At 44.3% G+C, this 11,418-nt stretch overlaps 2 protein-coding genes across 3 annotated transcripts; one reads left to right on the forward strand and one right to left on the reverse strand.

Annotated features, from left to right (window-relative positions):
- LOC8063956 (ent-kaur-16-ene synthase, chloroplastic) lies at nt 2,912-7,881 on the forward strand. Of its 2 annotated transcripts, none has more exons than XM_021463939.1 (15): nt 2,912-3,261; nt 3,419-3,608; nt 3,911-3,960; nt 4,041-4,326; nt 4,425-4,605; nt 4,901-5,118; nt 5,213-5,333; nt 5,404-5,501; nt 5,588-5,802; nt 5,881-5,993; nt 6,085-6,180; nt 6,255-6,470; nt 6,553-6,694; nt 6,761-7,006; nt 7,341-7,881. In XM_021463939.1, exons 2-15 carry the CDS (start codon nt 3,503-3,505, stop codon nt 7,677-7,679), a joined length of 2,427 nt encoding a protein of 808 aa, XP_021319614.1. In that variant the 5' UTR covers nt 2,912-3,261; nt 3,419-3,502; the 3' UTR covers nt 7,680-7,881. The 2 variants fall into 2 exon arrangements, with proteins under 2 accessions (XP_021319614.1, XP_021319615.1); XM_021463940.1 differs by having other exon boundaries at nt 3,437-3,608.
- LOC8063957 (translation initiation factor IF-2) lies at nt 8,392-10,935 on the reverse strand. Its single transcript, XM_002448466.2, has 3 exons — nt 10,394-10,935; nt 9,089-10,249; nt 8,392-8,659 (listed from the first exon to the last, which is right to left on the reverse strand). The coding sequence occupies exons 1-3, from the start codon at nt 10,479-10,481 to the stop codon at nt 8,628-8,630; spliced, it is 1,281 nt and encodes a 426-aa protein (XP_002448511.2). The 5' UTR covers nt 10,482-10,935; the 3' UTR covers nt 8,392-8,627.

Below are 11,418 nucleotides of genomic sequence, written 5' to 3' on the forward strand. Positions count from 1 at the left end.
ATGAGAAGTTTTTTTATTTAGATTAGGATTCCTAAGAAATATGATATATCAATTAAATGTATGTAGATTATATCAGTTAAATCTATGTAGATTATGAATACATGAGTTTATAAAGTGTTCAAATGACATAACAACACATCGTGCAAAGGTACTGGAAGTACCCTCAAGCATAAATTTAGGTAAATTAGTAAATCAGTAAGATATGCAAGAATGGTGCTAAAACTTTTACCACAAATCAAGCATCACATTAAATAGATTATCATAAATTTTCATAATAATTGGAGCATGATAACTACAATTTCAATTTTACACTAAAAAGCGTAGGCAAGCATCTTCAGCAAAAAAAAATACTAAATCTATGATATTTTTTGTTTACTGCATGGATCTAAATATGTGGAGCTGAACAAAATTTATTTTGTAATTTTTAGATCTTTCTATAAATTACTATATATTTATTAATTTCCAGTTGATTTAAAGAATAAAAAAGTAAATTGGAGATTTTGCATTGGGAAGCTTAGAAAAGTTTTTATTCTTTTTTTCTTCTCCCCCAACGTAACGATTCGGGAAGCAGGCGGACGGTGGACAGTTTTGTACCTACACCTCTATAGTTTTCTTATTCTTAATATTTTATAAGAGATTTTGCATTGGTTATCTTAAAAAAACTTCTATTTTTTTCCTGTTCCACCACGTACTAGGGGCGGATTACAGGACTGACACGGACATGGCGGTATTGCGGACGGGCAGGCAGAAAATTTTGAAGGCAGACTTAAATTTTCACAATTTATTAGTAGGTATAGATATATACTGATAGTTTTTAGGCTTAATGTTTCTGATGTAATTTGGCTAGTTAATTTGTCATAATTAGCCAAATTATTTTAGTTGACGGTGAATAAAATTATTGTTTAAGAAATATGTCAAACGTGACTAGACGCCACTTTGATGCATGGTGAAGTTCACATAAGAAAAGTAAAGCAAAGAAGGAAGATAGACAAAAGCTATGAAAGTAAACTATTCCATTGCCATAAACCCAACAGCCCATATATATTATGGGTTGGGGCACGAATACAACCAAAGTCTAATTTACCTTCATCAACTATATTGGTCGTTTAGTTTTTCTCTACAAACTGTAAAACTAGTTTTGAACACCTTCTCAATTTTTAAAGTTGTTTGTTTTTTGAGCTTGGGTGCTTTTGATGGTGGTTTTACAAATGTGATGCCAAGTCAGAGGGTAAATCAAACAAAGTTAAAAGTTTGTGAGGTAAATATGAGTAGAAATATTTTTAAAAAAGTGAAAAACAAAATTAATGTTTGTACCCATATTTACATGTAAACATTATTGTTGTTTACATGAAAATAATGTCACATGTGATGACATCTATGTATAGGTCAAAGCCTTTTAATTAAGGGTAGAACTCAATTTTTTGGCAAAAAAAGATAAATCAAGTAATTATTAAATATAATTTAATGTCTAGTATATGAAAATAATTCAAATTACCAAACACATGATGCACAGATCTTAACTCATGACTAAAAAAGGAAGATAAAGGAGAAAGTAAAGGTCACACAAAGATAATATATTTAAAAGCTTTAAACATATGTTATTATATTAAATATAACTCTATATATTTCCATGTGCACAAAAGTCAACCATGTGACCATCAAATCCTAATTAAGTTATTTCATCTGTCCCAAATTATAAGATGTCTTATATTTCACTGGCCATTAATTGCCTATCAGCCTTTTGGAGAGCCAATTAAATGATAACATTAGTAAACACCTTAAAATTGGTCAACATAACAAGTGTAGTACTACAAGTCATGTAAGCTAATCATTGGCCATCAATTGTCTATTTGCCGCGACCCCAAGGCCCACGGAGTTGGCGACCCAACATGTATGATCCCTAACAATAGCTGATCTCCCTCTCTTCTCTTCACTGTATTTTCGTCTGTTTTTTTTTTACTTCCCACTCCCATGCTACACTGTGCTGGCTAGGAAGTCCGGAGAAAAATCGAACTCCAAGCATAACAAGTAATAACAAGGCAGCTTCAGGGATTTCAGTCCAGTTTGCAGAAATGGCCCAGCCCACTACCAACCCTATGATCTTGCGAAACGAACGAAGGGCCGAACAATCCTGTTGGGCCGTCAGAAGCACAGACGCAAGAGAGAGACACACACGCAGACGCACACACAGTGCAGGCGGCGGCGTTCCCTCGTCGCGCCGCCGTCCGTGAGCACGTGGCCCGTAACTGTCCCTGTCCGCCGGCCCTCCTAGTCCGCACTCCGCAGGCGGCAGGCAGCAGCACGCTAACTGCTCCCCACTGTTTTTCTTCTTCTGGTCCGGCTCTAGTTCATCCAAAAATATTTTTTTTTTCAAATTTCTCTGTCATATCGAATTTTAAGATGCATACATAGAATATTAAATATAGATAAAAATAAAAACTAATTATACAGTTTGTCTGTATCTTTTAAGCCTAGTTATTCTATGATTAAATAATTTTTTGTCAAATAAGAATGAAAGTGCTATAGTGTCAAAATTCATAATTTTTTCGGATTCCAAAAAATTTTGCAAAATGAATACTATAGCATTTTTTGTTTGTATTTGATAAATATTGTCTAATTATAGACTAATTAGACTCAAAAGATTTGTCTGACAAATTACAGGTAAACTGTACAATTAATTATTATTTTTATTTATATTTAATGCTTCAAAGTAAGATTGGATGTGATAAAAATCTAAAAAATTTTGTAAATTTTTTTGAAACTAAACAAAGCCACATACATCGGCAGCAGAGAGGGACAAAACTAGGTTTGGGAGGATCTCGCAACGAACACCGTCGATGGTTCCTCCTCTGCCTTAACCATCGCAGCCTACATACACGCTGGGAGTATATAAACCAACTCATCGTACTCAAGAAATTCAGAGCAGAGCATGGTTCATGGCTGTGACTGTGAGCCTGTCCGTCCTTGTCCCAGTCCTCCATCTCCATCTTGAGCGTTCACTCATCAAGCAAAGCAGAACAAGCATCCTAATCCGACGACAAAAGTCATCACTCCAGCAAAAAGGCGCTCGCGCACGTCGGGGCCCCCGATTCGAACACTTTCTCCTCCGCCGCCTCCTCCGCTCGGCTCGCCTCTTCTTCTTCTTCTTCGCCGCCGCTGATCCGGACCAGTTCTCCTCGGTTCCTCGCAGTCCCACCCACCGAGGTTCTCTCCTCTCACCGTCCCCAGCCCCCGACAGCTGATTGCCTTCGTACTCTGCTGGTGAGTAAAACCTAGCTTGGTTGGTTTCTTGTCTCTTTTATTTCTGATGAGATGAATGCGGGCGACTAGGTCTCAGATTTTCGGATTCGTTTGGTGCGTGGTACATTCCTATAATAAGTAGACAGGGTAATACCGAATACTCAAACCTGCCAATCAGGTTCCTCTTCTTCTTCAGGGCGCCAAGTCCGTCGACATCGACGCCACAGGAACCGGCTCCCCAGGAGCGGTTTCACTGGACCCGATGCCCAACGTTATGGCCGCCGCCCCAGCCGGCTGCTTACCTCGCGGGGTGATTCCTCCGGCGCGATCGAGCAGAGGCAGAGCATCTCTTCCCGGGGTCGCCAGAGGTACGTCCACGCCGTATTCTTGGATTCTTGGTTCCATCCGTTGGCATCCTACAGTGGCGAGGGATGCCGTCCCGTAATAACAGTTTGTCGAAAAAAGTGTTTGTTTGTGGTAGTTTCTGTCGCCTTCGACGGCTACGATTGGTTCAAGCCAGAAAGGATTCTGTTTTCTTCTTATATTATATCATATATATGAGCACTCATTTTGCAAGTTGCAAAGGGCAGGATTTTACTTCGTCTTCTTTTTATGCCTGCGACTAATCTTCCACGACTGGTGTCCTAATTTCTGTCTGATTCCTTTCCAGCATATGCGGAGAGGCGGTTGGTTGCAGAAAACACAAGCCTGCCAAACAAGGTGTGAGCCTCATTGTTGATTGATTATTATACGCGTGCAGTTTGCTGTGGGTTTCTATTAAATAACAATAGCATGTGCAGCATAAGGAGGAACTGGAGACTAGGATAAGGAATCAGCTCCGGAGGCCCCAGTTGCCACCTTCTTTGTACGACACAGCCTGGGTTTCTATGGTGCCAATGCGGGGCTCTCATCATACTCCCTGCTTCCCACAGTGTGTTGAGTGGATACTGCAGAACCAGCAGGATGATGGATCTTGGGGTGTCAGCCAATCTGGCTCAGAAGTCAACAAGGATGTTCTCCTGTCCACGTTGGCATGTGTTCTTGCGTTGAAGAGATGGAATGTTGGCAGAGAGAACATGTGGAGAGGTATAAATTGTGGTTCATCAGGAGAGATTCAAAGGTATTTTTATTTCAGTGAAAATGTATGCTGACCCTGGCCTTTTTTCCTTTTATGTTTTGAACAGGACTGCATTTCATTGGGCGGAACTTCTATGTTGCTATGGACGAGCAGGTCGCTGCTCCTGTAGGTTTCAACATCACTTTTCCTGGTTTACTTAGCCTCGCCATTGATATGGGTTTAGAAATTCCTATAAGACAAACTGATGTCTGTGGGATTCTTCACCTCCGTGAGATGGAATTGAAAAGGTCTGTAGATGACTTATCCTGGCATGAAAGTTCATCTTGTATTTCTTTTGTGTTTGCATATCAGGGAAAACTTGTTTTATTGAGTTATTGGTGATTCGTATAGATGGGTTTAACGTATGAACAGAAATTCACTCGTAATTTTCCTTGTTTCTGAAACATTAATGGAGTTTTGCATTAATTTGTCAGATAACCATAATTTTGCTGGAAAGGGGTGCTCCTGATTTGTTCATATTGTCTTTTGATTAATTCAGAATTTGACGTGAGCTTGTGAGTCCTGATAGTTGATTTAATTTAGACAGGCTGTGGACAGTTCTTATGGAAGAAAAACATATATGGCTTATATCGCAGAAGGGTTAGGAAGCATGGTGGACTGGGATGAAGTTATGAAGTTCCAGAGGAAGAATGGATCATTGTTCAGCTCTCCTTCCACAACTGCTGTTGCATTAATCCACAAATACAATGATCCAGCCCTTCAATACCTAAATTTGCTTGTCAGTGAATTTGGCAGTTCAGGTGGGTTGCCGTACTATTCCTTCTCATAATCATTCTAGCATTTGGACTATTGGTAATACTAATACTAATACCTAATGGCATGAGGCTTTTGCAGTACCGGCAATGTATCCTTTAAAAATACATTGTCAGCTTTCAATGGTAGATGCACTTGAAAGAATGGGAATTTCTCAGCACTTTGTCAGTGAAATAGAAAGCATCCTGGACATGGCATACAGGTAATCGTCTTGTTTGAAAAACTATATCTTCCTTTAGCAACTTACATACTTGACTATATCCAGCTTGCAGTTGCTGGTTACAGAAAGACGAGGAAATCATGATGGACAAAGCAACATGTGCAATGGCATTTCGCCTTTTGAGGATGAATGGTTATGATGTTTCCTCAGGTACTTGAACTCAAAAGCCTGGAATTCCAGACAGCATTAGTTTTTTCTTTTGACTTTGGCCAAACTAATGCGTTAATTTACATCAGATGTGCTGTCTCATGTTGCTGGACCTTCCACTTTCCATGATTCACTACAAGGATATTTAAATGATACAAAATCCCTACTGGAATTGTACAAGGCTTCAAAAGTCAGCTTATCAGAAAACGATTTGGTCTTAGATGGCATAGGATTCTGGTCTGGCAACTTATTGAAGGATAAGTTGTGCTCTAGTAGGGTGAAAAAGGACCTGATTTTTGGAGAGGTTCTGCATAAAATTTGAAATTCTCATTTCCACCTAGGAGGTCCAGTTTATGTTTAATTCTGTGTTTTGTGATTTCAGATGGAGTATGCTGTTAAGTTTCCCTTTTATGCCACACTGGAGCGTCTAGAACACAAGAGAAACATCGAAAATTTTGATGCTTGGGGTCCTCTGATGCTAACAACAAAATCCTCGTAAGATTCTGATTTTGTAGAAACGCATCTCATCACATTTGAGTAGTTGCTGAGTACCAATGTTATACACTTCGACACTTCGTTGTATCAGGTCTTTCTGTATCGATCAGGAATTTGTAGCTTTGGCTGTCGAAGATTTCAGTTTCTCTCAATATGTTTACCAGGATGAACTTCGGCATCTCGATAGGTAATCTAAATGTCATATGTTCACTTGTCTTCTAAATTTTCTCCTTAGGTAATTGCTTAAATTTGTTGCAACAGTTGGGTGAAGGAGAACAAGCTGGACCAGCTACAATTTGCTCGGCAGAAACTGACATATTGCTATCTGTCTGCTGCTGCTACCATATTTTCTTCTGAATTGTCTGACGCTCGCATTTCATGGGCCGAAAATGGCGTTCTCACAACTGTGGTTGATGACTTCTTCGATGTTGGGGGATCAAAAGAAGAATTAGAAAACCTGATAGCACTAGTTGAGAAGTATGTCTACTCTTTATGAAGTAACGGTGATCGCTTATGCATGCCTAATTAATCTCCCATTTTTGGCTGATGGTTTTCATAGATGGCATGCACACCATACAGTTGGGTTCTACTCAGAGCAAGTGAAAATAGTATTTTCTGCTATTTATACAACAGTGAACCATCTTGGAGTAATCGCTTCTGCAGCACAAGGCCGTGATGTTACAAACCACCTAGTAGAAATAGTAAGTCTGATGTGTGTGTTTACATTGGGTAATGTTCAGTATTGACAACTTGGAACACATTTGCAGTGGCTGGATTTGTTGAGGTCTATGATGGTCGAGACAGAATGGCAGAGAAGCCAATATGTGCCAACAGTTGAAGAATACATGACGAATGCTGTTGTCTCATTTGCACTGGGCCCAATTGTGCTCCCAGCATTGTATTTCGTAGGGCAAGAGGTTTTAGAGCATGCTGTCAAAGATGAAGAGTATGATGAATTATTTAGGCTAATGAGCACTTGTGGGAGGCTCCTCAATGACAGTCAAAGCTTCGAGGTACAAACCCCTTTACACATAAAAGTCATGATTGTACTAGATTAGCATATCTGCTTGAAATTTTCCATATTTTCTCACTTTATGCTCTGAGAGTTCACATACCATTAAACATAATCTCTATTTTTTATTTCTAAAATTTGTGAGATTATAATCACTACAAAAGTTCTGAAAGGCTGCACATCTTTAGTTCTTTACAAAAATCCAGATTTATGATCATGTTCTGTTTCTGGTTATAGCAATTATGCTTGACAAGGGTACTGTTGAACCATGATTTATATTCACTATGAGCTTGCAACTGGATGATTCTTACAAAATCATTGGTCCATGGTTGCAGAGGGAAGGCAACCAGGGGAAGCTGAATAGCGTTTCTCTACTTGTCCGCCACAGTGGTGGTTCTATGTCCATAGAAGCCGCTAAAAAGGCACTGCAGAAGTCCATAGACGTCTCTAGGAGAGACTTGCTAAGATTGGTTCTCAGGAAAGAAAGCGTTGTTCCTAGGCCATGCAAGGAGCTCTTCTGGAAGATGTGTAAGATACTTCACTTGTTCTACTTTCAGACTGATGGATTTAGCTCCCCAAAGGAAATGGTCAGTGCAGTGAATGCTGTTATCAACGAGCCACTCACAGTCCAAAATACTACTAGTTCGTTTTTGTCTAGTTCATCAGGGAAGTGAGGATCACATGTAATTTATCCTGTTCATATGGATCAGAAGCAGCAGCGGCAAGCTTAAGATATTTGTAAGTTTGTAACTGGGCTGATGTAGATTGGTGAAGGTACATCTTTGCTGTATGTGGATCAAGGTATTGGGAACACCTGAGTCATTGGTAGTGAGAGTTATTCACTCTTTCGCGAGATTTTGTCGAGAATTTGCCACATCCTGCAAAAATCTGGTCCCTATCCTTGTTCTTTCTTTCTTTTCCCCCATAACATAAATACCCCCTCCATTTAAAATTATAAGGCGTTTTGACTTTTCTAGATTTGCTATGCACTTAAATATGCGCTATGTTTTGGCTATGCACTTAGACATATGCTATGTTGTATTTAGGAAAGTCAAAACACCTTATAATTTGAAACGACGGATTAATAAGCTATGTCTTATTGAGCTTTTACTTAACCTATTATGAATTTGCTATGCACCTAGATATATGCTATCTTGTCATTGGTATACTGCTAGTCACACTTCTGCTCTGCAGATGCTCCAGTTCTCCTTCTCAACTTTTTAGTATCCAAAGAAGTCAGCTTCGTCAATCATCAGAGAACAAAATCCTACTACAGCTTAGCATCAGAGAGTAAAGATTCCCGGAGTAGGCGTGAGCATCAAGTTAGCATATTTGACTTAAAATAATTGGGCGAAAAAGTTGAAAGTGTAAAGATGGCAAACAGCAGTCTGAGTAAGAGCTTGCATATCAAATATGTCAAGGATTGGAATCACCTTTAGTTTCACCTTTGCACAGTATTGGTCTTACAAAATTCAAAACCATACTAGTGAAGAAGAGCTAGTTACAAAATCTGCAGTGGTGTAGCCTAGTAGAAGCAAAAAGGAATGATAAGGCCAAATGAACTTGGGAAAAATTTGCGCATCTGCAGTCTGTTCTCCTGCATATCTACGTACCCTCCCTCCTCACAGAAGGTCAAATTTGCACTTCTCGTAGCCTGCAGAGATGAAACAATGAATAATACGGTTAATCGGTTACAATCCAACTCAAGAAAATTACGAGGAAAATGCAGTAGGGTTCGGTTTATCATGCAAGTAAACAAAGAATATGAAGGCATTTTTTTATTGGGGATAAAACAGCAGCAGGGTCATTTCAAAGGAAACAATTCGATTCCTTAAAAAATTGGAATATGTGCTTAATACTAAACAAGGATAAAAGTTCAGTTCAGTCACAGAGTCCTAGTTCAGTCAGAAGCAGAGTTGTCCAGAATCTACAGACTACAGCATCATTGAGCAAGATTGACAGTGACCAGTAAAGGCCAAACAACATCTTCGAGTTCGAGCAAGATCGACGTCAAGCAAAAGTCAAAGCAAGCAATGGCGATATGAACGCATTGAAGGTGAGGTAGCTGATGGATGATGCTTACTTGGGTCTCTGGTGACAATGGTGGCGGTGCCGCCGAAGTCGCAGGTGCCGCCGGTCGCCTTGGCCTGCTGCCAGTAGCTGTTGAACGCGAAGGAGGCGTGCGCGAGCACGGTGTTGGGGCGGTAGCACGCGCCGCTGGGCAGGATGGAGTCGCACTCGGCGCCGGAGCCGCACGCGTAGTCCATGGCCTCCTGGATGATGGGGTCCGGCACCGTGGGCTTGGCCACGCACCACAGCGTCTGCCCGGCGCCCGGCGGCATCGGCGGCGCCAGCGGAGGTGGGTACACGATCGGCGGCTGGAACGGGCCGCCGCCGCCGCCACCACCACCGCCACCGCTACCGCCGCCGCCGGAACCCGAGCCGCCGCCGCCTGAGCCGGACCCGGAGCCGGGACCAGGGCCGAATCCTGGCGGGCTCGGCACCACTACGATGGGGCTCGGCGGCACCGATCCGAACGGCGTGCCCGGACCGACCTGCGGCGGCGAGTTCGGCGTCGTGGATGCCGGTGGGCCTTCCTGGCCTTGACCTCCGCCTCCCTGGCCTTGACCACCTCCCTGGCCTTGATCTCCACCACCTCCACCCTGGCCTTGACCTCCACCCTGGCCTTGATCTCCGCCACCTCCACCCTGGCCTTGACCTCCGCCCTGGCCTTGATCTCCACCACCTCCACCCTGGCCTTGATCTCCACCACCTCCGCCCTGGCCTTGACCTCCGCCCTGGCCTTGACCACCTCCCTGGCCTTGATCTCCACCACCTCCACCTTGGCCTTGACCTCCGCCCTGGCCTTGACCTCCGCCCTGTCCTTGACCACCACCCTGTCCCTGGCCTCCACTCGGGGCACCGTTCTCCGGCGGGCTGGGCTCGAATGACGGCGGAACGGGGGTGATCGGCGGCAGCGGCGGCGTCAGGCCCGGGAACGAAGGCGTGAAGGGCGTGGACGACGTGGACGGAGGCGCGTCCGGTGGGTTGACGCAGAACGGCGAGTTGGTGGTGTCGCCCGCGGCGAGGCTCGCGGCGTCCGCCGCGTCGGCGGTCGGAGTGGGCAGCCGGCGCGGTGGCTCCACCGTCCGTATGAAGTTGAGCTTGAACAGCGCGTTCAGCAGCGGGCTGCTGCTGCTCCTGCTCGTGCTCCGCAGCCGCCTCACCGCCATGGCCCTCGCTTCTGCTCCGATCCATGCATGCACGAACAAAAAGTCAAAACCCCTCCAGCATTGTGACGAGGAGGATCGATCGTCGTTGCTTCCATAATTATGATTCGCTGTTCGTCGTTCTGTGGGTGAGAAGTGCAGCACTACTACGTACTTACCGCAGCGAGTGGCGCAGAGCAGGAGCAGCAGCGACGCCACCGCGAAGCCGGCACTGACGAGCGGCACTCTGTCCTTGCTGCGCGCCATGGCTGCTGCCGCCGGCGCTGCCCTGTCACTGTACTCCCTGTGCAGCAGCAGGCAGAAGTGGGGGGCCGTTATATGTGTGGCTTTCGCGAGGCTAAAGAAGGAGCAGAGCGGTGTGGTGTGGATCGGCCATGCATGGATCTCCAAAGCGTCGGGGAAACTCTAAAACTAAAAGCCGGGCGGGCGGCGCATCGGGAAAGAGGCAAAAGGGATGGATCGGCCGCGGTGGCGGTGGCGGTGGCGGTGGCGGATGATGATGCTCGATTGCTCATGCATGGTGTATGCTCCCCCGGCCGGCCCGTCTCCGCTTTCGCTTTCCGAAGAAATTAAAACTTGGAGAAGGCATCACGACGTCGGGGTTAATTAGTTGCTGCGACGACACTGCTGGTGTGAGTGCAGCAGTGACCATGCATGGATGGAGGGGGAGTGACGATGCACTGTCGCCTTTGTTATTAGCTTGTTGTTAAATCTTGGCATCTATGCTTGCTTGCCGCTAGGGAAAATGCTAGTACGTCCGGCCGGCCGGGCCGTCGCGGGACGGGCAACGTGCGACGTGTCTGCATCTTTCAGCAGCTTGCTTTGTGCTCAAGGGAAGAGATGCTCCGTCCTACTCCTAATACTACTGCTGTGGAGTGTGACTTGTCACTAGTGTCTGCTGTCTTCTGGCCGGCCGGCCGGGCTTCTTGCATCGAGAAGCTTTTGTGTTGTGTTGTGTCATTGTATGTTCGTCGGCTGATGAGCTTAGGTTGACCGAGGTCGGGGAGAGAAAGAGAAGGCTATTATGCCTTTCTTGACGGGACTGGAAATCTTTCTGAATCGGAGCAGGGGAAAAAGAGGAAAACGGACTTGCGGCTTGTATAGCCTTCTAGCCTATGTGGTTTTGGGCCTGGAGGCAGCCCACACACAGCATCGAGGCCGTCCTCCTTCCCCTAAAAAAATC

This window comes from Sorghum bicolor, chromosome 6 (assembly GCF_000003195.3).
Source record: "Sorghum bicolor cultivar BTx623 chromosome 6, Sorghum_bicolor_NCBIv3, whole genome shotgun sequence".
In the NCBI taxonomy this organism is placed as follows: domain Eukaryota; kingdom Viridiplantae; phylum Streptophyta; class Magnoliopsida; order Poales; family Poaceae; genus Sorghum; species Sorghum bicolor.

Bases quoted from the DNA above. Each gene is read 5' to 3' on its own strand.
- LOC8063957 (XM_002448466.2), bottom strand. From the start codon at position 10,481: ATGGCGCGCAGCAAGGACAGAGTGCCGCTCGTCAGTGCCGGCTTCGCG. The intron at 10,250-10,393 runs GTAAGTACGTAG...GGATCGGAGCAG, and splicing joins GCTCTGCGCCACTCGCTGCG to AAGCGAGGGCCATGGCGGTG. The intron at 8,660-9,088 runs GTAAGCATCATC...TCATCTCTGCAG, and splicing joins CATTGTCACCAGAGACCCAA to GCTACGAGAAGTGCAAATTT.
- LOC8063956 (XM_021463939.1), top strand. From the start codon at position 3,503: ATGCCCAACGTTATGGCCGCCGCCCCAGCCGGCTGCTTACCTCGCGGG. The intron at 5,803-5,880 runs GTTCTGCATAAA...TTGTGATTTCAG, and splicing joins AGGACCTGATTTTTGGAGAG to ATGGAGTATGCTGTTAAGTT. The intron at 6,471-6,552 runs GTATGTCTACTC...TGGTTTTCATAG, and splicing joins CTGATAGCACTAGTTGAGAA to ATGGCATGCACACCATACAG.